This window comes from Mustela putorius, unplaced genomic scaffold, assembly GCF_011764305.1.
Source record: "Mustela putorius furo isolate JIRA1106 unplaced genomic scaffold, ASM1176430v1.1 tig00000095_pilon_pilon_pilon, whole genome shotgun sequence".
Classification (NCBI taxonomy): domain Eukaryota; kingdom Metazoa; phylum Chordata; class Mammalia; order Carnivora; family Mustelidae; genus Mustela; species Mustela putorius.
The window spans coordinates 26,562,434-26,584,833 of NW_025421280.1; the positions used below are offsets into that span (position 1 = coordinate 26,562,434).

The window sequence follows — 22,400 nt, forward strand, 5'->3', positions numbered from 1 at the left end:
GACGGGCAGCTCCCAAGGCCAGTCACTGATGGGTAGAGGCGGGCTTTTGGGTAAGGTTTTCGGTCCCAGAGGTGGTCCGGCAGGGTGCGAGGTGCTGGAGGTGAGAGCGGGGCGGTAGGCGAGGATTGGAGCTCTGGCAGAAGACGAGCATCCCTAGTAACCAATCCCTGAGGGGCAAGGGCAGGGCTCCGAAGTGGCTGGCGCGGTTGGCGCTAGAAGAACGGAGGGCGTAGCCTAGAGGGCGATGAGGAGTGGCTGCGACGCCGAAGACAGGCAGGCCCTGTGGCCGATCGCAGGGGCCGTGGGCGGTGTGCCTCGCGACTGGGCAGGAGAGCGCAAGGTGCAGAGTTTGGCCCGGAGCGCGGCGACGGTAGGTGGCCTCAGGTGCCCCGGGCCGGGTACCCTGAGGCTGTGTGGAAGAGGCAAGCCCTCGGACCTCGCAGCGCGGAGGCAGGACCTCCAACTCTGGCTGTGAACATGGGCCATCGCAGCTGAAAAGACTCCTGGATGATTTTACATTCCTTCACTCCCCGCTATTTCCCTGCCAACTACAGGGAGAAGGCAGACTCTCTGAGGACACTCAGGCTTGTCCTCTGCAGCTCCGGGGTGTTGTGAAGACGCGGGAACAGGTGGGATCCCTACCCATGAGCTTTATGGCTTTCCGCAAGTATTGTACTTGTCTGATTTCAAGCTTTCTCGTTTACGGGATCCAATGGCAGCCCCATCCGGCCTCCTCCCGGATAAGCCTTTGTGAATCAACTGAAAACTAACCACTATCTCATGAGGTCAAAGCGACCACTGGCCATTTTACGGTAACAGAGTGCAGAGAGGTCCAGCTCCTTGCCCACAGTGCTCCAAGTGGCTGAATCTAAGGGTGAATTTAGAGCAGCCTGCTCTTTGGAAGTGGGGTAAAGCAGTGTCAGAAAAGAGCAACCAGGGCCCTGAGCCATCTGGGCCGATTCCATGTCCAGCCATAGGCCCAAGACATAACCTTGGGCAAGGTGGTTGTGGATCAGTTTCCTCAGAGGACAGGGATTCCTACACCTTGATCTTTACTCTTTTGGGCTTCTCCTCTGGGAGAACTTATATCTCAGCCCTTGCCTTGACCTTCTGGTGGAAGCACTGGACCCTCAGCTTCTCTGTGAGGTGAAGTTCATGGGATTCTTTGAAGACAGATGCCAGCAGTTTAGAGAAGACACCTGCCATCCAGTGCTTCGCTGTGTCCCTGGCACTCCCCTCAAGTCCACCCAGTTCTCTGACTCACCAAATGCACACTCCTAATCTCGAGGGCAGAAAGGGTTACAAATGTTCCCAGATACTGGCTCTTATTTCCTCTAGGTGCCAGCTAGGGTTGGTGGAGATCAAGTTCAGAACCAGGGAATGCTGGGAGGGAGCAATCTGAAGCTAGGCCTTAATAAGGGTTCACATTTCAGGGCTGGGCAAGTCCCCTGCCTAGTGCTTAATCCACAACATCTCAAAGGGCTGCCGGTAAGGACGGGGAAGGGGAAAACACTGAGGCTCACACTGTCAATGTCACTAGCCTGAGGCCACCATCTGACTCAGGATATTCCCGTGATATTCCCACCTGGGCCTCTCTCCCATACCTCCCTACTGTGGTTTGCTTCCCAGCCAACTTCCAGGTCCTGATCTCCATTCTGCTCTCTGGACAAGCAGAGGACATTGAGGTCCGCTGAACACCTAATGGGTATCAGATCCTTACTGGGTGATTCCTAGATGGTGGAGGGAGGCGATAGCACCTACTTTGCCCATGAGAAAACTGAGCCTCACACTACAAGTGTTCCTTGCTGAAATGGCCAGAGGCTGGGTTTGAATCCCTGCTGTTTTTTACTCACTGGCCACCAGACCTTCGGCAAGAGACTCAAATTCTCTGCTTCAGTTTCTCCAACTACCTCCCAGGGTTGAAGGCAGCACTAACGAGATGAATGGAAGTAAAAAACTCACAACTTCACTGGTCCACAGCCAGCACTTTTTGAGTGTTGGTGATAGATAAACTGTTCTCGGGGCCTGTTTCCCTTTCTGTAAATAGCACTTCATGGAATGTGGACATAGACCAACTATGGGTGGGGTTTGCCACCCAAAGAGGGAGAGATATTCATGTAGGAGTCCCTACCCACAGCACCCACCTGCCAGGTCCTGGGAGGGAGGCAGCAAGCTCCTGGAAGGTCTCACGGTACTCCCAGGGACAGTGCCAACTGAGGCAAGGGTCAGGCAGCAGCCCAGCACCAGGCTGCCTCTCCTGAGAGTGCCAAAGGCACTGCCTGGGCTCTGGCTTCTTTTGCTTGTCAGCATGCTGGCGCCGGTCAACCTCCCTGCCACCTTCCAACAATGGCCAGTAATGCCCCTTGGCACCAGCGACTGATACCCCCACTGTGGGCACTGCAGCTGTGCCTGGTCAGGGTGCCTGGGATCCCAGCTCTTCCATGTCACCCTGGTTGGCTCTAGGCAGGACACTGTCTCTCTGTCCCCCCGTCTCCTCTAGGTCTTGGGGATCCCTGGAATCATCTGACACGATGGCTCTGAGCCAGGCCTGGGCAGAGTGACAGGGCTTAATCAATGGAGGCCAGAGAGCCATTGGCCCAAGGTCAGGTTAGCAATGCTGGCAAGAAAGGAGGGGCATGGAGGCAGGCCAAGCTGGGTTCTCATCCCACTGTGGCCCCTCAAAGGCCAGCGAGTCTATTTCTCATCTGAGAAATGGTGTGCATAGGCCCTTCTTCTCAAAGATGTATGCATAAGCCAGGACGCTGGGTCCTTCCCTGGGTGGAGGGGTACCTGCTGAATGCAACAGTGATGTCACCCAGGCCCAGCCGGTGTCAAGGCAGTTACAGCCAGCCTTCCAGAGATTCAGCCAGGTCATCAACGGAGATGGCAAACACTCTTTAGAGAGGGGCTGTGTATCTTACTGGGGCTGTGGTCCTGTATAGCAACACACTTACCCTGTTTTCAGGGGAGGGGAGGAGGCTGAGGTTCACCTGAGGCGGCAGAGCAGGGACTGGAAGCCAGGTTTGGCCAGCCTCAATTCTGTGCCTACCCACTGTGGGGACCTCCAAACAGACCCTGAGCCAGGCTCACTGACGAAGTCCGTTCCTTCAGACTAAGGTGGGAAGGACGGAGAAGCTAGAGCTCTGCCTCCCCAAAGAGGCCTGCAACTGTAGGAAGGCTGGCCAGGAGCTCGTCGCGGGAGAGGACTAGAGCTGTGGGGGCAGAGGCCTTCCCTCCAAACCACCCCCTTATTATTTAGGTGTATATTCAAAAACATTCAGAGGAAGCTGGAGCAGAGCAGGGAGAGGAGCCTGCTTACATGCAATTCCTGGTCAGTAGGGGACAGATAAACACAAAAGCACACAAGCAAGGAGACCTCAGGGAGGCTCAGAGATCAGAGACACGACACAAGAGGTGATGGGACCAAGGCACCAGTGAAGGACAACAGCAGGGGATCTCTCCTGGAGGCAACATGTGAGCTAGAACTTGGTGCCAGGGAAGAGGCAGCCATGGGGAGGGCTGGAGAAAAGGTGCTCCATGTAAGGACAGCATGTGCAAAGGCCCGAAAATGGGGAAGCTGATGTGGCTAGAAAAACAACTAAAAGAGAACGTGGTGGGGGGCACCTGGGTGGCTCAGTGGGTTGAGCCTCTGCCTTCGGCTCAGGTCATGATCTCAGGGTCCTGGGATCGAGCCCCACGTCGGACTCTCTGCTCAGCAGGGAGCCTGCTTCCCCCTTTCTCTCTGCCTGCCTCTCTGCCTACTTGTGATCTGTCTGTCAAATAAATAAATAAAATCTTTTTAAAAATAAATAAATAAATAAAAGAGAACGTAGGGAAGATGAAGTTGGGAGGTGGACGGGTCCTGGAGGACAGTTGGTTTTGCGGAGAGGGCAATGGGGAGCCTTGGGCAGATTGAGAGCAGAGCCTGGGCAGGAATTACAGGAACGGAACCTCAGGCTTCCCCAGAAATGGGCTGGCATCACCCACTCCCATGAGACAGATGATGATATATGAGGCTCACAGGGCCTGCAGAATGCCCCAAGGTCACATGGGTGGCAGAAGTCAAGGCAGGGCAGCCTGGAGCAAGTGCAAGAAACTTCTACAGGCTGGGTGTGTTCCCAGTGGGGGAAGTCAGGGTGAGGTGACTGGGTTAGAGGTTCATGTCAACCCCTCAGAGCTGGCAGGGCCCTCCCAGCCAGGAGTGGGGAACAGTTTGCCACCAAGGGGAGCTAGGACCCGGGTGACGCCACACGCCACCCCAGCCACTCGCCCAGCCACGGCAACCAGAAGCCTTCTAGGAAGGGGCTTGAGCTGATATTAAGGACCAAATTCAGGTCCTGCTTGAGCTAGGGGAGATGTATATCCAGCAGTGGACTGCGTTTCAAGAGAGTTCAGGTACCACGCCCGGAGCCCACCAGAGCTCTTGAAGCTAACCACCCAACTGGGCCACATGAGATGCACAAGCTGCCGGGTGACCACGGCACGACCCCCAGGTGTAAATGCAGAGGAGTGCTGGGGTTTGCTAAGCACAGCTGCTTGGGGACCCCCAGAACACTTTGGAGGTACAGTGGGTATTTGAGGCAGTAACACTGATGTCCATACTACAGATGGGGAAACTGAGGCTCAAAGAAGGAGGCAGACTTCCCAAGCCGCCCAGCGAGCAATGACCTCAAGCAGCCGGGCAGACGAAGACAGTCCTTTGAGGGTGACTGAGGTGGTGAAGCTAAGATGGTCAGGTGCCTCCCACGTGCCCAGCTCTGCCTGCACACGCCACGGAAGAGGGCTCTATTTTCCCCCATCCCCATTTCACAGAAGATCAGATCAAGGCTTAGACAGAATACGTCGCTAGCTGAAGGCCACAGAGCTCAGTGAGACATAATCAGAAACAGTGGCCGTGGGGCCGAGACCCCAGGTATGAACCATGGCCCCAGCAGACCATATATCCCAGGCGGTTCTCAAAACCCCTTTACTTTCCTCAGTGACTCCATGGCCTCCCCAGACATCTGCCCCTCTCCCATTCTCTGAAGCCACGGAGGCAGCACCCATACTCCATCGCGCTATGGAAGAGATCCCTCCATTGTTAACTAACAGAGTCTTTTATTACTGGGCAGTACTGGCTGACCTGGGACCCCTGTAGGCAGAAGAGCTTGGTCCCTGCTCTCTGTCCAGCAGAGCAAGACACCTACAAACCATATTATAAGTAAGAGACGAGCAGGGGAGAGAACAGACTTGTAGGAACCAAAGCAGGGTCCCCACCCTCCTGTGAGACTGGGCAGTATGGATCCCACATTTCAATTAGCACTTTGCCCCCAAGTAATACTAAGGGCCCTCCTTCTGCTAGGAAAGGGCACGGGGTGGGTTTGGGAGGCCAGGACGGGTCACAGCAATGTGGTCAGCTGGCCTGGAGAACAAGGCGAAAGGAGGCCAGGACCCAGGGGCTGCTCTCTGCTGTGTAGACGCTTCATCATGGCTTCCTTCCCACCCCCCCTGTACCTGGTGGCCATCAGAAAACACCTGTCACTGAATGGGAGAGGAATCCGGGGAGTAGAGTGACAGGACATGGACCTCTTCCTGTTCCTGAGTCACATAACTCACCCAGAGCCATGGCCCAGACTGAGCCTGAGATCACGGCGCCAGGTTGCCCTTCTGGCCAGTCCACAGCTCCCGCAGCTCAACACGGCAACCAAGGTCCCGAAGGGCAGCCTTGGCCACATCCTCGCAGTCACGGTGGGCAGCACGGGCCTGCAAGATGAGTGCTTCGGCCCCCAGGTCCAGGATGGGCTGTGAGAAGGCCTGGCTGCGGGCCACCAGGTTACGGATCAGCATGCAGGCCTGTTTCTGGGAGGAAGAACTGAAGGTGAGTGGTGGTGTGCCGGTGGGTGGGGTCCACTCTGACCTCAGGGCCCCCTCATCATAACATAACAAGACAAAGGTGACCACGGTCAAGGTCCAGTAGGTGCCTACACTGTGTGACTTATCAGGCTAGATTCATTTCTCCACTTTATCCTCTCAATCGCCATGGGAAGCAGGGCTAATTCCCCCATCTCCCAGGTGAGGAAACAGATGCTCACGGCAGTCAAGTGCTTGGCAGGTGTGGCTGATCCCTCAGGTATGGGACCCTCAGCCTCAGGGCAAGATTTCCCTGTGGCTGGCAAGAGCCTGGGTAGGAAGCCCAGGAAAGGAGAGCAGAGAGACAGTGGGAAGAGGGGGTTGTGCACAGGGCCCACCTGTCAATTACATCATCACACGTTCATCAACATCTGTGCCCTGCTTATCTGCTGTGTGTGGGTGCCACAAAGCACCCCACCATTAGGAAATTAGAAGAGAAGTAGGTGGGGTGGGAGAGGCTGCCCAGCCAGGGTGGTGAGGGGTAGGCAAGGTGATTGGTGAGCCAAGGGCAGTGTTCCCGAGGAGACACCATCCCGAAGAGGGAGGCAAAGACCCATAGTGGGACAGAGTCTGGTATGTCTGAAGACCAACAAGGAGGCCCCTGGGCTGGGAGGGCGCTTGAGGTGGGAGTCAGGGAGGCAGGGAGAGCCCTGGAAACTACAAGGAAGTGTGTGGGTTTCAGGCAGGGGCGCACACAGCCCCGTCTACTGCTCAGCTTCACTGACTCCCCAGTAAGGTATGGACTGTGGGTCCCACGTGCTGAACATGAAGGAGCAGCCCACGGACAGCAAGGAACCTTCCCGAAGTCCCAGAAGATCCCCACCTGCTCTCCTCCCATCTCCTCCTCTTCCTATCCCTCTGAAGGAACTGTTAGGAAAAGATCAATGCTGGAAGAGCAAAGGAGCAGGAAGACAGCCGAGGGCAGAACTGGGTGCATTCTCAAGGATGGGTAGATACCTTCGGGAGCTGGGAAGGAAGAAGAATTGGAGAGAAGTGGGCTAGGCTGGGGATGAGGACAGGGACAGGGACAGGGAGGGCCTGGGTCTGCCCCGCCCTCCTGCCCCCAGGCCCACCTGCACTCCGGCCTCCGCAGGGTGCGCCTTCATGGCCCGCAGTGCTACCAGGGCGCCGCCGCCCTCCATGATGACCCGGCTGTTCTCCGGCTTCCGCAGGGCTAGGACGCACAGGGCCGCACAGCTCTGCTCGCATACCTGTGGGGGTCACGGGGACAGCGGAGACAATCAGATGCCCATTACCCCGACGGCCCTCCGTGGCCACCGTTAATTTCCCAGGTGAGTGCCCTGCAGTTTCCCCTGGAGAGTCCACGGCCAGCCCGCATATATATCTGATCAGTAATAATAACAGGGATGATAAAAACCTCAACCACGCGCTTAGGGGGCATGGTCTCAACACAGGCCTCTCATGGGCCCCACCCTAGCCCTGCTTGAGGAAATGGGGCAGAGCACCAGGTGAACCCAGACACTAAGCTGGGACTCCAGCCACTGTGCCCCACCGAGTGCGCCGCCTGCCTGGGGTAGGTACCTGGGGACTGGCCAAGTGCTGGGTCATGGCAGCCACGATGGACTCTGTCCCGCCAGCTCGGACAATGGCGTCCTTCACATCATCATTGCCTGCGATGGCCCGCAGGGCACTCAACACTTGCTTTACAACGTCCTATGGGGATGGGGGGAGGTGGGGGTCAGCTCTGGCCAGCTCGTCCTCCTGTGCTGGGCCAGACACTAACTGCTTGGTTGCTGGTTTGTGGAGGGTGCGGGGGGGTGGTCTTGAGGAGAGTCTGTTGTTCCACGGTCCAAAAAACAGGTGGGGCCACCCTGGGGCACACATGGAGCCAGTAAGGGCAGGGGAGGCTCAGAAAGGTGGAGCCTATGAATTAGCCCACCTGTGCCTAGCCCAAGTGTCTGGACAACCTGGACATCCACCCCTCACGCACAGAGGCAGGCATGTGGCTCAGGCCAGGAATCAAAGCATAGGGTCCCCTGGCCATAGCTAAGTCCCCAGGTCCTGAGCTGAGGACAGCTGACCAGACGCTGCCGGGACTCCTAACCGCCCTGCTGAGGGGCAGAACTATAAAAGAGAAAGCAGTGGGAGGGAAACCAAGCCTCTACCCACTGCCTGGCTGTCCAGGAGTACAAACAAAATGCATTCCCTCATGTGCTTAAGCTGGTTCAAATTCAGCTTTCTGCCATGTGTCCAGAAGGAGACTGGCTGATATCACCAGCTGAAGCTGGGGCCAGCAGGACCATTGCTGCCACAGGACAGGGAGGTACTCCCGCCCTAGGTCAGGCATGTAGAGAGGGGGTTAAGTGGCTGCTAAATGAAAGAATAATGAATAGGAGGCCCCGCCCCATTTTATGGATGGGGAAACCGAGGCACTAAGGATTTGCCTCACCCAAGCATCACACTCCTGAACTGGGAGCTGGGCCAGCCCCTGCCAACACCCACTGGCATTCCTCCCACTGCTGGTAGAAAATACGAAGGTGTTAAAGGTCAGTAAGAGAGGGTGGGTGGCTTTGTTTTCCCCCAAAACTTAACTTCCTGCCCAGGGGTCAATGAGAAGTGAAAATTGCACTTTGCTTCCAGGGTCAGCAGATAGGGCCAGTGTGTTCAGATTCAGGCTGGTCTGGGTGGCTGGGGCTCAAGGGGGCAGAGTTCACTGGGAGGTCTGGAACCTTCCTGCAGCATCAAGAGAAATGACAAATCGAAATCCAAGTGAAGGGTGCTTCACACCCTAAGACAGCCTGGACACCCACCTGGTGGTCGCTGCAGTTGGCCAGTAGGGCCACCAGGACACCGAGGCCCCCAAGGTCGACAATCTCCTGGCAGAATTCGTTGCGGACGGCCAGGCGGGATAGGGTGCTGCAGAGCTCACTCAGGACACTGGGGTTGTCAGAGAATGCTGTGGAGAGGGAGGGAGAGGAACCACTGGGGCGAGGACATGGAGAGAACTAGTCCCAGCTTGGAACCAGGAGCCAGCAGTCCTGGTACAAATCCTGTTCCACCTGGGAAGTGGGGCCCTTCTGCCCAGCAGGCAGGCCACACACACCAGGAGAGCCCCACTGAACACCAGGGCTGCCAGGCCTGGAGTGCCCCCTGCTGGCCGCAGGAGAAGACAGCCAAACACACCCTCCCCCACACCGTGTCCCAGATAAATTCCAGACCAACTGATGATCCCAACTAAAAAAAGAAAACCATAATAGTGCTATAATAAAACATCCAAGACTATTTTTATGTTCTTGGGGTGGGAATGACCTTTCTAAGTGCAACGGGAAACCCAGAAACTGTAGAGCGACATATGGATAGAGCGGACCTGGGTAAAATTGAACACAGATGCCGAAGACAAAGCTCAGAGGCCCTAGGGAGGAGAGGCCTGTGCTGAGGCTCAGATGGGGGTGGGGTGGTGGGGAGTGGAAGGGTGGCGGGTGGACAGCCCTAATTTATACAAAGCTCTGTGACAGTCAGCTGGTATGTCTCCATGGTCAGGGTGAAGCCCCAGCAATGCTGGGAGCACTAATCTGGGTGGAGGAATTCTCTAGATGTGGTGACATCTATGATCAGCTGACTTCAAGATGAACCCTGATGGTCTGACTGGGCCTCATCCAGTCAGCTCATGGCCTTAAGAGGGAAACTGAGGTATTCCTGAAGAGGAAGAAGCTCTCTGGAGGAGAGAGCTCTCTGGTGGTGTTGGCTGTTGGCTCCTGCCCAAGCTACTCCGTGGATTTCAGACTCACCAGCCCCTCGGCCAGCCACATGAGCCAATTCCTTGAAACACCACCCCCCCCAATGGCTCTACTTCTCTGGCAGAACCCAGACTAATAGGAGCTCCTGTCAACAAACGAGAGAGATGTAAACTCCCCCTCAGAAAAGAAGCTCGACTTCACAGATGGCGGGACTGTTTTCACCTTCTCCAGAGGTATGAGACTGAGGTAGTAGGCTCGCCTCTCCAGAAGATGGCCAAAGGCCCACAAACAAGACTGGCTGGCTATAGGGCCAGAGCTACAGGCAGGCTGGGAAGAACTCATTCTTCTCTCACCAGACCACAGTCAGGCCTTTTCTAGTGGGTACAATGGATGGGGGCAGGGAATTTCGGGTCTGAACATCAGTGTTGTGGTCTCCTACAGCTGGCTTGTCTTGGTCATCCCAGTTGGGAACATGTACGTGCATAACAATTTGAGGCTAAGTATGAACCAAACTGTAAACCTTCACTGGGAACCAGACACACTCCCCCACTTTTAGAAAACACCCTTATTTGTCCCTTTGGGGAGCTCTCCTTTCCGTGTACTCTCAGTCTGTGTGGTTGAACAGAGCCAAGCCCCTTCCTCAAATGGCTCCAGAGATGGGCACAAGATTTGGTCTTGGCCAATGAGACCTGGCTGGGAACTCACCTAGAGCAACCAAGAGTAAGGAACTATTCCACTAGGAATGGCATGTGGGTGTTGGTAAGCCAGAAGAGGCAAGTGGAGCCTGGAGCCAGCCACACCTGAAGCCATCCTAAAACCCAACTCTCATTCTCACACCGCTCCTACCTTTGGCGGCCTCAATGAGTACCTTCAAGCCTCCATTCTCCTGCACAATCATCTTGGCATGGTCGTGGGCATGGCCAAAGGGCACACGGATGTCATCATCGAAGGTCATGACTCGGAGGGCCCAGCAGGCCTCCCTGACCACATCAGCACAGTGGCCATGCCGGGTAATGGCACCCGTCAGCAGAGGAAGCACACCGGCCTTCACCAGGCTCTGCCGATTCTGCTCGTGCTTCAGGCTGGCATGGCACACACAGCGGATGCCAGAACATGTCAGATCAGCCGCGTCGGCATTCTGGGCCAGTGTGACCACCAGCAGCTGCAGGCCCTGGGTGTCTAGGAGATCGGGCTGGCCATCGGTCAGGGCTGACAGGGCGTTGAGGGCCTGGAGCAGGAGGCCCTGGTCGCTTGCTACAGCAAGCTTCCAGGCGGCGAGAAGGATGGGGTAGGCCCCCTTCTGGGCTGCCAGGAAGCGGCTCGCCTTATGCTGCTTGCACTGCTCTAAAAAGCGGGTGAGGTGTGCGGATACTTCCTGGGGGTGAGAGCGGGCCACGGACTCCTGCAGGTCATCCAGGGCCTAGAGGACACGGGAGAGACTTCAGTGTCAGCTCAGCCCAAAGAGGTTCTATAGCAACAATGCCCCTGTGCCCCCACCCCATCAGATCCCCCTTCCCGGGACCTAGGCCTGTGGTGGAAATGCAGTCCAGCCGTGGTAGCTTCCACATATGGGCTTCTAGGAGCTTCGAGCTCCAGAGGTCACACAGAGACGGAGAGACCCAGCTATCTCAGGGTCCCTCCATGGAGCCACACACGTGAGCGCAGGCACAGTCAATGCTCCAACCCTAGCTGCCATTGCAAGAGGCTCTCTAAGCAAGACCTGTGGAACCATCTGGCTGAGCTCAGTCAAACCATAAGGAACAAGAAAAGGCCGTTGTTCTGGGTTGTTTACTGTGCAGCTACAACTAACCGACATACCCTCCAGGGGCCACCTCTCCAAGGAAGGTGAAAGTTACCTTTGCCAGACCGGCCCCTACCAGATGTCTCCTGTTTGTTTCTCCCATCCATTCCACAAACGTTTATCTGCCAAATGAAACCACACCATACACACTGTTGATTTACCCAAATTCAACTCAAAGCCTTTGGGGGAAAAACAGTAATAATGAGAGGAAACGACTTGAAAAGAGCATCCAACTCTAGCTGCCATTCAATTCCATGACCTCCAGATCTGCCTCAGCAATGAGCCCAAGATAAACCTGAGCCTCCTGGGACTTATGAAATCACCGGTCCCTGGCCCTAGGGAGAGCAGCTCTATAGATGCCATCAACCCAGCGCAGAGGGCTGGGATTTGGCCACCACTGCTCTGAATGGCAAGGATGCCAGTTGGCTCTCTGTCCCTGAGCTGGACTTAACTGAGGATATGTTACAATGACACAGAATATTAATAGGCCTAAAGCAGAGAATGTGCCTCGAATGGACATTCACCAAAGAAAATATACTGGTGGCCACTATGGCGACAAAATGATGGTCCACATCGCTAGTGGTTAGGGAAATACTCAAGAAAGTAAATATACAATTACCACGTGATCCAGCAATCCCACTTCCAAGGATATATCCTGAAGAACTGAAAGGAGTCTTAAAGAAATGTCTGTATATCCGTGTTCACAGCAGCATTAATTCTGGGAGACGAAAGCTAGAAGCAACCCAACTTTCCATCCACGGACGAATGGATAAACAGACTGTGGTCCATCCACACAATAGAATATTATTCAGCCATAGCAAGGAACAAAATTCTGACCCAGGCTCCAACATGGATTAACCCTGATGACATTATGCTGAATGAAAGAAGCCAGCCACGAAAGGACAAACTCTGTGATTGTACTTAGAGGAGTCCCCAGAGAAGTCCCATTCAGAGGGGCGGGAAGGAGAATGCTGAGTGACAGGGGCTAGGGGAGGGGAACAGGAAGTTAGTGTTTCATGGGGACAGGGTTTCAGTTTGAGAAGATGAGAAAGTCCTGGAAATGGCTGGTGGGTGATGGTTCCACAACAGTGTGAAAGTACTTCGTGTCACTGAAATGTACACTTAGAAACGGTTAAGATGGTGAATCTGTGTAATATTTTACCACAAACCCAAAGCAGAGGATGGAGCATTTGAGAAGGAACTTGGCAAGAAACCTGAAAAGCGGTGGCCCAAGTGCCGTTAAGATGCACAGTGCTGGAGTTACAACACTCTGGATTTAGTCAGGTGAGAGAGGAAAAGATAAAGGGCACAAGCTGCACACTAGTCTCTATCCAGTTTGTTGGAATCTCCTCTTGCCCCAGATGGTATCAGGAAGGTGAGTCTCTGCGCTGGCTGGCTGAGACAGTGGTCTTCATCGCCCCTAGGTGCTGCCTGAGACCCCAGACCCTGTGGGTGGCTGAGGAGAGGATAGTCACTGAAGTGAAGGTGGCAGAGTCAGCTGTACCCCACCTGTGACACCTTGGCCTGATGATGGGGGCTTTGTCCACTAACCTGGGAGGTCATTCTCTCTATGGCTGATGGCTTGGATTCTGACACTCCTTGCAATATAAAACCAGTCCGGCTTGTTTTCTCCTTAGTGTTCCAAGACTTTTTGGTTTTGTTTCTGCAAGTTTGTGTGCAACAAACTTCCTGACTCTGGTAGACTCATTTCAAAAGACATCAGCAGAGTTGAATTTTTCCCCCACAGATAAGCATTTTTCACAGGTTGGAGCCGCAGCAGCAGCAGAGGTCAATGCTGCCGTGGCAAGAGAAGGGGCTGGTTCAATTGCAAGGTGAGAATAAGGAAGGATATGAAACCCAAAGCGTGTGGCGCCTCCCACACAGGAAGGGAGAGAAGGGGTTTGGTGGGAGAGAAGGGGACAGGGCCTATCAGATTTTGCTATAAATGCTTGAGTACTGCTTGAATCTTTTATGCCAAGAACATATTCACATTCTTCTTCAGTAATGGAAAAATAAAATTAAAAGTCAAATTAAGAAGAATAAAAAAGTGAAGGTTGTAAACAAAAGGAGTTTTCTGTACTGCTGGTAGAAAACAACAGAGCTGTTCCCAGCTTGATTCCCTGGGAGATGGACCTGGATCTGGGTCCTAGCTCTGCCCTTCACTGGCTATGACCACAAGTGAGTCATTTATCTTTTGGAAGCCTCAGATTCCTAATCAGCAAAATAGGCTAACAACAGATTGAGATAATATGTTTTAAGGATTTAGCACAATGCTGAGTGCTTAAGAAGTGCTCAGTGATTCTTAGAGACTGTTGTTATTGAGACCCTTCATATGTAAAGGGCACATACAAATCAATGAGAACGAGATGAACAGCCCAATAAAAAAACTGCCAAGACAACAAATGCATTTCTTACTAACAAATAAGTCAAAACAATGAGGTAATTTTCTCAAAATCTCTGTGAGGCTGGAGATGGTGAGGACCCTGAGAGCAGAGAGAAGTAAACACGTTGCCTTAGGCAAAGCTGGGTTCATACCCAGGGCTGTGTTCTCCAACTTCCTCTTTTGTCACGATATTCACTTGCTGTCAGGTAAATCATTGTTTTTGTCTCCGGATTACCCATCTATAAAATGGGATAGTAATCCCCGCCTTGCAGGGATCTTGAGAGAACAACTGAGACAGCACAAAGAAAGCGCCTCACACAGAACTGACTCCACAGTCAGTTCTCAATAAACACTATAGCCTTTTGCCTTTTTATCAACAGCTTATCGTTGTTTAATAGGTGACCTTAAGGATAGCATATAATCTCTGTGATCTTTAACTTCCTTGTCTGTGTGCTAGAGAGTGAGGGTAGGCTCTGGGCCTCTGTTTGCCCATCAGTAAGTCAGGAAGGATGACAACACCCACCTCACAGGCCAGTTTTCGTGCTAAAGGGGCTAAATAGTGTCCTGCTGAATAATCAGTGCTCCACAGGTGGTGGAGCACACTTTTTGTAATTCCTATTCATCTTTGAGCAGACTTAGCGGTTGGGAGGGTCCTCCTGAAAGGCTCCTCCATGGTGCCCTCTCCCCCAAGGCTGCCAATACTGGGGACAACCTGAGTGTTGTCCATCCCAAAAAGGACACTCAAATCTGGATTCAGGGAGCCCTGGCTGCAAGCTCGGGCTCCAATGTACACGTTGGGTGCCTGCCCTTCAGAACGGCATCTGTCATTTAGGAACCAGTGGAAAGGTGCCCCTAACAGACTGTTCAATGGTGACGTGTGTGGAACCACATGTGTAAGGTCAGCCATGCCCACATGGGCCACGCCCACCTACCTGCAGGATGTCGTGTGTAGGTTCCTGGGGTCCATCTGCAGAGACTTTGGGTGCCATCTTTATAATGTTGCTCAGATCAACCCCTGCGGTGGGGTGGGGGGGGGTTTAGGAAACAAGTGACAGCCAACATCCCCATAGGCCTTCCAGAACATACTCATGTCCCTTCTTCTGGAACCACCCCACTCTGGAGGCCTTTGGGGGTCTGCTCAGCTCCCCACCCTAACCCCCTCCCTACCAGGGCCACATTCATACAAGGGATATAGAATATGGAGAGGGTGGTCTTTGCCCCTGGGCCCTGTCCAGCCAATGGGAGCGGAGCAGTCGTGAGGCTACAGGTCATCACTGCAGTGAGGGACATGTTCTACTTGGTGGTCTAAGAGGGGAGGGGACCCCATAGCCTTTTTCCTTGGGCTCCCATTGTTCTTCAACCTGGTTGCATCCCCCACCCTCCCTGACACCCCCCAGGAGAAGCTTGCACTGCACAACACACGTGCGGGTACTCCTCCAGGCCCTGGCCAGTATCTAGATCCCACTCTGTGCCGGGGACACAAGCCTCTGATATCTGAGGCTGGACCCCCTGAACCCTTGCCCTCTTGAGTCTGACTGGGCTTGGCCAATGGGAAATAGGACTTCAGATCAAAAGGAGTAGGAGGGTGGGGTATTTATTCCCAGCTCCCTGCCTCTGCCTCTGCCAGGTGGTTCGCCAACCCCAGCCATGGCCTGTTGTGGGGTTGGGGAGGTCCCTGCTATGGCCAGCAGGATCTCCTAACCCTGGCAACACCACTATAAATAATCCCCTCCTAACCACTGTCCCCCATAGCCTATTTTGAAAATGCCACAGGCTGGTGACCAACCCTCCATGAACTCAGGCTGGAGTGTCGGTGAGGCAGGGAGGCAGGTGGCCCTGTTTCTTGGGAGGCAGTCAGAAAAAGCCTCTTCAAGGAAGTGGCAATTAAAAAAGAGACCCATCTGGAAGGATTCAGCCCTGCAGATGTCTGAGTGGGGTCAAGGCAAGTAGAGGGAGGCTAAGAACAAAGTGGGAGGAAGCCGCCAGCCTGCTCAGGCCGGGGACCAGTGCTGCCACCAGAGGCAAGACAGAGCCATGGTGGGAAATCATTCTCGCACGTTAAGAGCTGGGGAATGGAACTGACTTTCGGCCAAAAAGCCAGACCAGCGCTGGGCCTGGCTACAGTGCCTTACCTTGTGATTCGAATTGTTCCACAGCCTCTTTTACTGCCTCCTCTGGCCCCATCTCGAACTCTTCAATGTTTTCACGAACGGCTGCATCGAAGGTCTCCTGGGTGATGCGCTTGGCGGACATCTTCATCTCCTGCTCATGGGGCGGCAGGTGCCTGCCTGACAGACACTCTCAAACTGAGAAATCAAGACAGGAAGAAAGCTTCATGGAGGGTGAGATGATAACCGTGAGCCTGGCTATCACTTAGGGAAGAGTGACCAAGAGCCAAAGCCCAGGACCTCCCAGGAAAAAGTCTTACAAGCTGGGTCACAGGGAAGGCTGATACCCCAGCACCTGCACAGCCTCTAGAAGTGCAGAAGAGGGCAGATAGTTGACATTTTATCTAAGAAAGAGAGACTGTTAATACATGTCCTTTTAGTTAACAAAGAATAAAATAATAGTTTAATAATATTACAGGTTGTAAGTTGTTACATGATCATAATGAAATAACACGGTTATAATGCCACATTTTATATAATGTGTTATTTATGATATGCCATATTTGTCATAATATGTAACACGAGAACTATATGGCATTTTATTATATACTTTAGGTATTTCATATGTAACTATGTAATAAAACTACTTACAATGGTATGCTGTTATACCAACAAAAGTTTCAAAATAAAAATTAATTATAATAAAGTGGAATGCTAAATCAAAAACTAATAGAAATAATTACCATAAGGGGAAGTAGGAAAAAGAGGGATGAGGCCAGGAATAGAAGCTGGATTATTTTCTTCAAATGTACCTTGTTTCATGGTTGTTGTTGTTATTGTTGTTGAAGATTTTATTTATTTGTCAGCGAGAGAAAGAACAAGGGGGGGAATGGCAGGCAGAGGGAGAAGCAGGCTACCCTCTGAGCAAGGAGCCAGATTCAGGACTCAATCCCAGGACCCCCGGGATCATGACCTGAGCTGAAGGCAGACGCTTAACCGACTGAGCCACTCAGGCATCTCATTTTGCTGAAAACTGGCTAATAAAGAATATAGCATTCATCCTACTTCCTAATTACCGGATTATAAAGACAGGAAGAGGAAAAGTTCTGTTTTGTAGATGAATTCCAACAAATTATCCACAACAGGCCAGATTTAGATGACAGTCCCCATAGGCCGTAAAACCGTGAGGAGTGAACCTGATGGGGAACGTGACAATGAGGGGACTGTACCCTCATCCACTGTGTAATTTCACATGGCCAGAAGAGAAACCCAATACTACCTGTCTCCAGACAGGAATGAAATGCACCTGTGAAGTCTTCTTGCCAAAAACTCAAACCCAATCTGACAATGGATCCAATAGAACTTTCTGTGAAGATGGGATATTCCCTATCTGTGCCGTCCAGGTGGGTTCTAGCACTTGAAATATAGCTAAGGTGACGGAGGCACTGAACGTGTACTTTTTATTTTTTGTACATTGTATTTACTTATTTTTTGTTTTAAGTAGACTCCACGCCCAGAGTAGAGCCCAACATGGGGCTTGAACCCACAACCCTGAGATCAAGACCTGAGCTGAGATCAAGAGTGGGCTGCTTAACCGACTGAGCCCCCCAGGCGCTCTACTCTCTCTTTTCAACAAAGTGGGAAACGGGCCTCAGGCCTAGAGCCTAACAGGGGTTAACAACTCCTTTCATTTTGCTTCTTTTGCTATTTCTACTTTGTTTATTGAAGTAATATTAAGTTTCTGTTAAAATACATCACTTTTTAAATTTGTAACAGAGTTTCAAGAATAGTACAAAGAACACCTATTTCCTTCTAACTTTACCAGTTGTTAACATTTTGCCAAGTTAATCTCTGAGAGCGTGTGTTCCTGCACACACATGTGCCATGTGAGAATACGCTCCAGGAATCAGGAATCCCTCTGAAAGACGTCAGCATGAATCTCCCAAGAAAAGGGCACTCTCACACATTCAATGTGCATCGAAAATTTAACACAGGAGATTTAGCAGCGATACGTTACTATTTTCTAATAGACACTCCATGACCAACTTTCTCAATTGTCCTAAGGCTGTCTTTCAAAACAATTATTTTTTCCATCCCAGGTCTGTTAAAGAATCGTACATCACAGAAAATGTAAGGGGAACAAACGCACAGGGAGTACTAGGACGCCAGGAAGGGAATGTGGCAAAAGTCCAAGGGCAGATTTGGGCTGTATGGGAAACAGGCCACTCAAGCCTGTGCTTCTCTTTCTGGAGGTGGCACAGGAAGTGAAGACTCCATTTGTGTTTGTGCAGATGTTTTGGGGGAGGAGGAGGACAGGCTCTGGGGCCAGCAGTGGCGACTTGAATCCTAGGCCCTCCACCTAACCTCACTGTTGGTCAACTCTCTCTTGTGTGACATGGGGATAAACAGAGAGAATCTACCTCATAGGACTGTAGTGACATTTCAAGCATACAATCCCTATAAAGTGCTTAAATAGGATTTGGCACAGAGTAGGAGCTCAATAAACATTAGCGGTTGTTCCTTTCCTTTGCTGTCTAGAAGTAATTCAACCAGTTTAATTGGGGGGAGAGGCAGAAGGGCATCACACACCTCACCTTGCTTCCTTGCAGATAGCCCCCTTACTTCTTTCTGCCCCAGAAGAACAAGGATCCCTTTAGGGGTTGCTAAGGATTTCCATGGTCAAAGGTGAAGGAAAAAATAATAAGGATTTTGTTTCAATAAAGAGCCTCTCAGTGAGGCACCCAGGCTGGTATGCCTGTGTGGTGTTCCTGACCAGTTTCGAGGGGCAGAAACATCCCCGCTGGGGCTGTTGGAAGGACTCTGTTTCCGACTCTGCCACCAAATGATGCTTCCACCACCCCAGCCATGCTTCAGACCTGAGTGGGCCAACAGTGAGGGGCCACACTACCACAGCGACACAGTCCAAAAGGCGAATGTCAATTGCCTACTTTATGGATGAGAAATCTGAAGCTAAGAGACGGGACGAACCTGCCAGAGATCACACAAACAGTAAGAGGCCTGGCCATCATGCCGCCTTGCTTTACTAACGCCTTCCCTCCACCTGGGTTCTCTGCAGAGTGTCTGCTATCTGGGTGCCTTCCCTGACCACTTAGAACCTGTATGTGCTTTCTGGCCTTGGCTCCCCTACCCCATGAACCTTCCTCTGCCCAGTCCTGTGCTTGGGAGATCAATGTCTGGCTCTGGGATCCCCCTCTACGGCAAGTCCTACAGGGGTCCCCTAGGTTAGGCACGAGGCTAGGTGGCAGAATGAAAGTACGTATCTGGAGTTCATGAGAAACACAATGCCTAGGAATGGTCGTCTGGGAGCCACCTGGGAACAGTCCAGGTTAGGAAAGGGGGAAAAACAGCATTACCAGTCCCCATGATAGAAGCAAGGTGTCCTGGAGGAAAGAAAGGGAGTTAGCAAGACCTCAAATGACAGCCGGTTTTCCTTTCTAAGCCAGGGTTCCACTCACTGAGAAAACGGTGCCCTGACATAGCAGGGACTCTATCATCTTCCTCCACCCGACAAAACCACCCTGGTTCAGGCACAGTCCTAAGGGTAGTCTCACCAGGTTCCTCCCTGCCACACTCTGTACCTCTATTCTCCATTCAGCAGGCACGGAGAAACTTGAAATCACAGAGACCTCACTGCTCAAAATCCTGCACTGGCGTCCCAACCCTCTCAACAAAATCCAATCTACCTACCAGCACTTTCTCTACATGGACCTTACCTAGGTCTCTAACCTAGACCTTCTCACCTGCGCATCCCAGCCAGCCAAGGGACGCTCTTAATAACCACTGTGGTTAAAGCTGCCCCACCCTCCTATCGCATCATCCTTTTTGAGTACTGTATCTACCTGGAACATGTCCATTTACCTTACTGCCTTTTACTGTCTAGCCTCCCCTCCCAATTAAAATTTAACCTCCAGGACAACTGGGGCTCAGTTAACTTTGTTCTCCTTCCCCCCCTGCCCAGGATGGAGTCAGACACGCAGCAGTCACTCAGTACATAGGTTATGAATGAATGAATAATGAAAAGAAATGAATAATCAAATGAATGAAAAGAAAGAGGAGGCCAGGGAAACAGGGATTTTGTTCCCTGGCGGCTTCTGTAAGTCATTCCCCAAAATCAAGTCCCCGAGGGCGGCGCCACAGTCACCAGTCCGACCCCGCGGTGCCCACTCCCCTCCCCGCGCGAGGGAACTCCGCAGCCCCGGCTTCTCACCCGGTTTTCACAGCCACGTGGGGAAAGGGTGGGGCTCCCGACTGTCACCGGCAGAACCACCTCTGGTCCCTTCCGGCCACCGTACGGGCGCAGCCGCGCTGGCGCCAACTCGCCTCGGCCTCCCGCAGCTCCACGGACCGCTCCTGGAGAGCTCAAGAGAGACCGCGAGCGCAGGTAAAAGCCGAAAGAGCCAACAGGTGTGCAGCGGCGGCGTCTTTGGCACGTTTTCCCGGCCGCTTTCCGTTGCCGCCGCTCTCAACAAATTAATCTTTCGCCTCGGGAGCGTCTGCCCTGAGAAGCGAGCAACGCGCCTGCGCAAGAGAACTTGGCGGCGGCCGCCTGCGCCTGCGCATCAGGGCTCGGCGGCAGCTTGCGCCTGCGCGGCGCGGCGCTGCGGAGACCGTTGGCTCATTTGCATGTCCCCGCCTCGCGCGGCGGCGGCGGCGGCGGCGGCGGCGGCGGGTGAGGAACCTGAGGCGGTGGCGGGGGCGGCTCCGCGCGCGGTGGGTTCGGGGTGAGGCCTGGGCCCCGGCGTCGTCGGTGGGCGGGTCCCCGGGTGGGAGGCCCGGGTTCCGCTCCGGGGCCCAGGGGCCCCGCGATGACGCCGCGAGCTCGGCCCTCGGGCTGCGCGCCGGTCGCGTCCCCGCCTGCTCGGCCTGGGGGGCGGTCTTCGGCCTCCCGGGCCCGACGCCCCCTTGTCTTCGTTCTCGGAGGCCGGTAGGAGGCGGGCCACGCCCGAAAGGGTTCATTCGTTCATTCATTCCACCCGAGCCCAGAGCAGTTCCGTTCGTACGGGGATTACTGCAGCCGACCGCTGTATCGGGCTCTTGACCATTTTTCACCCGGTTCAATCCCCACAACAGCCCCCACCATTAGCTGCCCATTACATGGATGGGGAAACGGAGGCGCAAAAAGGTTCGGTCACTTGATTTGATCCGGAGCCGCCTGACTGGGAGACCCTATCCTTCGACAGCAGAGAACAAGGGGCGCCCCAGGAAAAGGGTTTAGGGATGAGAAAGGGGGATGATGGTTATAAGAAATGGCTCGAAGGAAGGGCAGGTTTGGGTCTTGAGGTTGGAGGTTTCAAGACGGAACGGGTATTTTGGTTAAGGACGCAGCCACCGGGTTCCTGAGCGTTGCTTCTCAAGTCTTTTTCCAGTCTGTCTTCAGGGCTTTGTCCCCGATACCAGTGCCCTGTTTTCCAGGTTCCGGTCTGGGCTCTCTGACCTTGGGTGGGTCACTTAAGCCCGAGTCTTTCTCTTTTTCTGTATACTGTCATTCATAACAGGATCTGCTTTTCACTGGGTTCTTGGAAAAACTAAAGGAGATTGTGAGAGTCCCTTTCCTCCGAGAGGACCTGGTACAGAGCAAGCTCTGTCACTAGCCACGGATTCCTCCACTCACTTGTTGAGAGGCAGTTCTCAGAGGGCCAGGCAGTTCTCAGAGCCTCTTTGCATGTCTGTGATACAAGAGAATAGAAATGGGAAAGATCCCATCTTTCCTAACCACCATTTGCAAGGGTTATGCTCCGCCCCCCACTTACATTCATTTGTGTGTGTTGTTTTACTGCAGTTCTCCTCTTAGCCCCAACTGGTAGGGAGTCTGAGGAAATGGGCTCGGAGAAGCAAGGTAGATTGTCTAAGGTCACAGTGCTCGTTTTGTTCCTTCTAACCAACACACCTGTGAGCTCCATAAGGGCAGAAGCCCCCTTCAAATAATCCAGCCTCCCTCTGAAGCACCATCTGAATTATAAATTACTGTCTCATTACTTTGAGGATTAGGTGAAATTAAGCAGGTTGTGTGTGAGCGTTAGTTGTCATTCTTAGTGTCTTTTTTTCCCCTCTCGCTACAGGTCAGAGAAACATGGCAGCTAGGCGAATTGCACAGGAGACTTTTGATGCTGTTTTGCAAGAAAAAGCTAACCGATATCACATGGACCCCAGTGGTGAGGCCGTAGGTGAAGCTCTTCAGTTTAAAGCTCAAGGTGAATTAAAGTGCTTGGTTTCTTTGGGGGGAGGGTAGTTATTGGGCGTTCTTTTAGCGTCAGGGCAGTAGGATATCAATGCCTTGGGCAAACTATTCAACTCCTTGAATAGGGGAGATAAAGTTATCTTTTGGTCTACCTGTCAAATCATTATGCAGAAGTGGGCATTATGGTCTGAAGCTTCTTTGCTTCTGTCCTCCCCCACCTGAAGAAGGGTTCTTGAATCAGTCTGTCTCCATCGTCCCCACCACCGCTGCCCACATTTGAGCTCTTACTAGTTTTCGCCTGGATTATTGCAGTAATCTTCTG

At 53.0% G+C, this 22,400-nt stretch overlaps 2 protein-coding genes across 17 annotated transcripts in view; one reads left to right on the plus strand and one right to left on the minus strand.

The window, feature by feature from the left end:
• The window catches only part of ARMC6 (armadillo repeat containing 6), a 36,029-nt gene extending 15,790 nt beyond the window's left edge, over positions 1-20,239 (minus strand). The window contains exons 1-9 of one of the 6 annotated variants that reach the window (XM_045081265.1): positions 20,108-20,239; positions 15,904-16,077; positions 14,704-14,786; positions 10,434-11,007; positions 8,661-8,806; positions 7,432-7,563; positions 6,963-7,100; positions 5,596-5,838; positions 5,078-5,182 (exon numbers count right to left, since the gene is read on the minus strand). In XM_045081265.1, coding sequence (XP_044937200.1) covers positions 5,626-5,838; positions 6,963-7,100; positions 7,432-7,563; positions 8,661-8,806; positions 10,434-11,007; positions 14,704-14,786; positions 15,904-16,030 — 1,413 coding nt within the window. In that variant the 5' untranslated portion in view covers positions 16,031-16,077; positions 20,108-20,239 and the 3' untranslated portion in view covers positions 5,078-5,182; positions 5,596-5,625. Of the gene's footprint in view, positions 1-5,077; positions 5,839-6,712; positions 6,856-6,962; positions 7,101-7,431; positions 7,564-8,660; positions 8,807-10,433; positions 11,008-11,443; positions 11,511-14,703; positions 14,787-15,903; positions 16,078-20,107 lie in introns of those variants that run through there. The other 5 variants (XR_006607114.1, XM_045081274.1, XM_004760896.3 and 2 more) reach the window with 5 other exon arrangements.
• Positions 20,200-22,400, plus strand: part of SUGP2 (SURP and G-patch domain containing 2) — a 30,527-nt gene continuing 28,326 nt past the window's right edge. For 4 of the 11 annotated variants that reach the window (XR_006607099.1, XM_013060597.2, XM_004760888.3 and 1 more), the window contains exons 1-2: positions 20,396-20,569; positions 21,960-22,091. Coding sequence is in view for 8 of the 11 variants with exons in the window: in XM_013060597.2 (XP_012916051.1) it covers positions 20,524-20,569; positions 21,960-22,091 (178 nt within the window). In the remaining 3 variants the exon portion in view is untranslated. Of the gene's footprint in view, positions 20,282-20,395; positions 20,622-20,650; positions 20,825-21,959; positions 22,092-22,400 lie in introns of those variants that run through there. The other 7 variants (XM_004760890.3, XM_004760893.3, XM_004760892.2 and 4 more) reach the window with 7 other exon arrangements.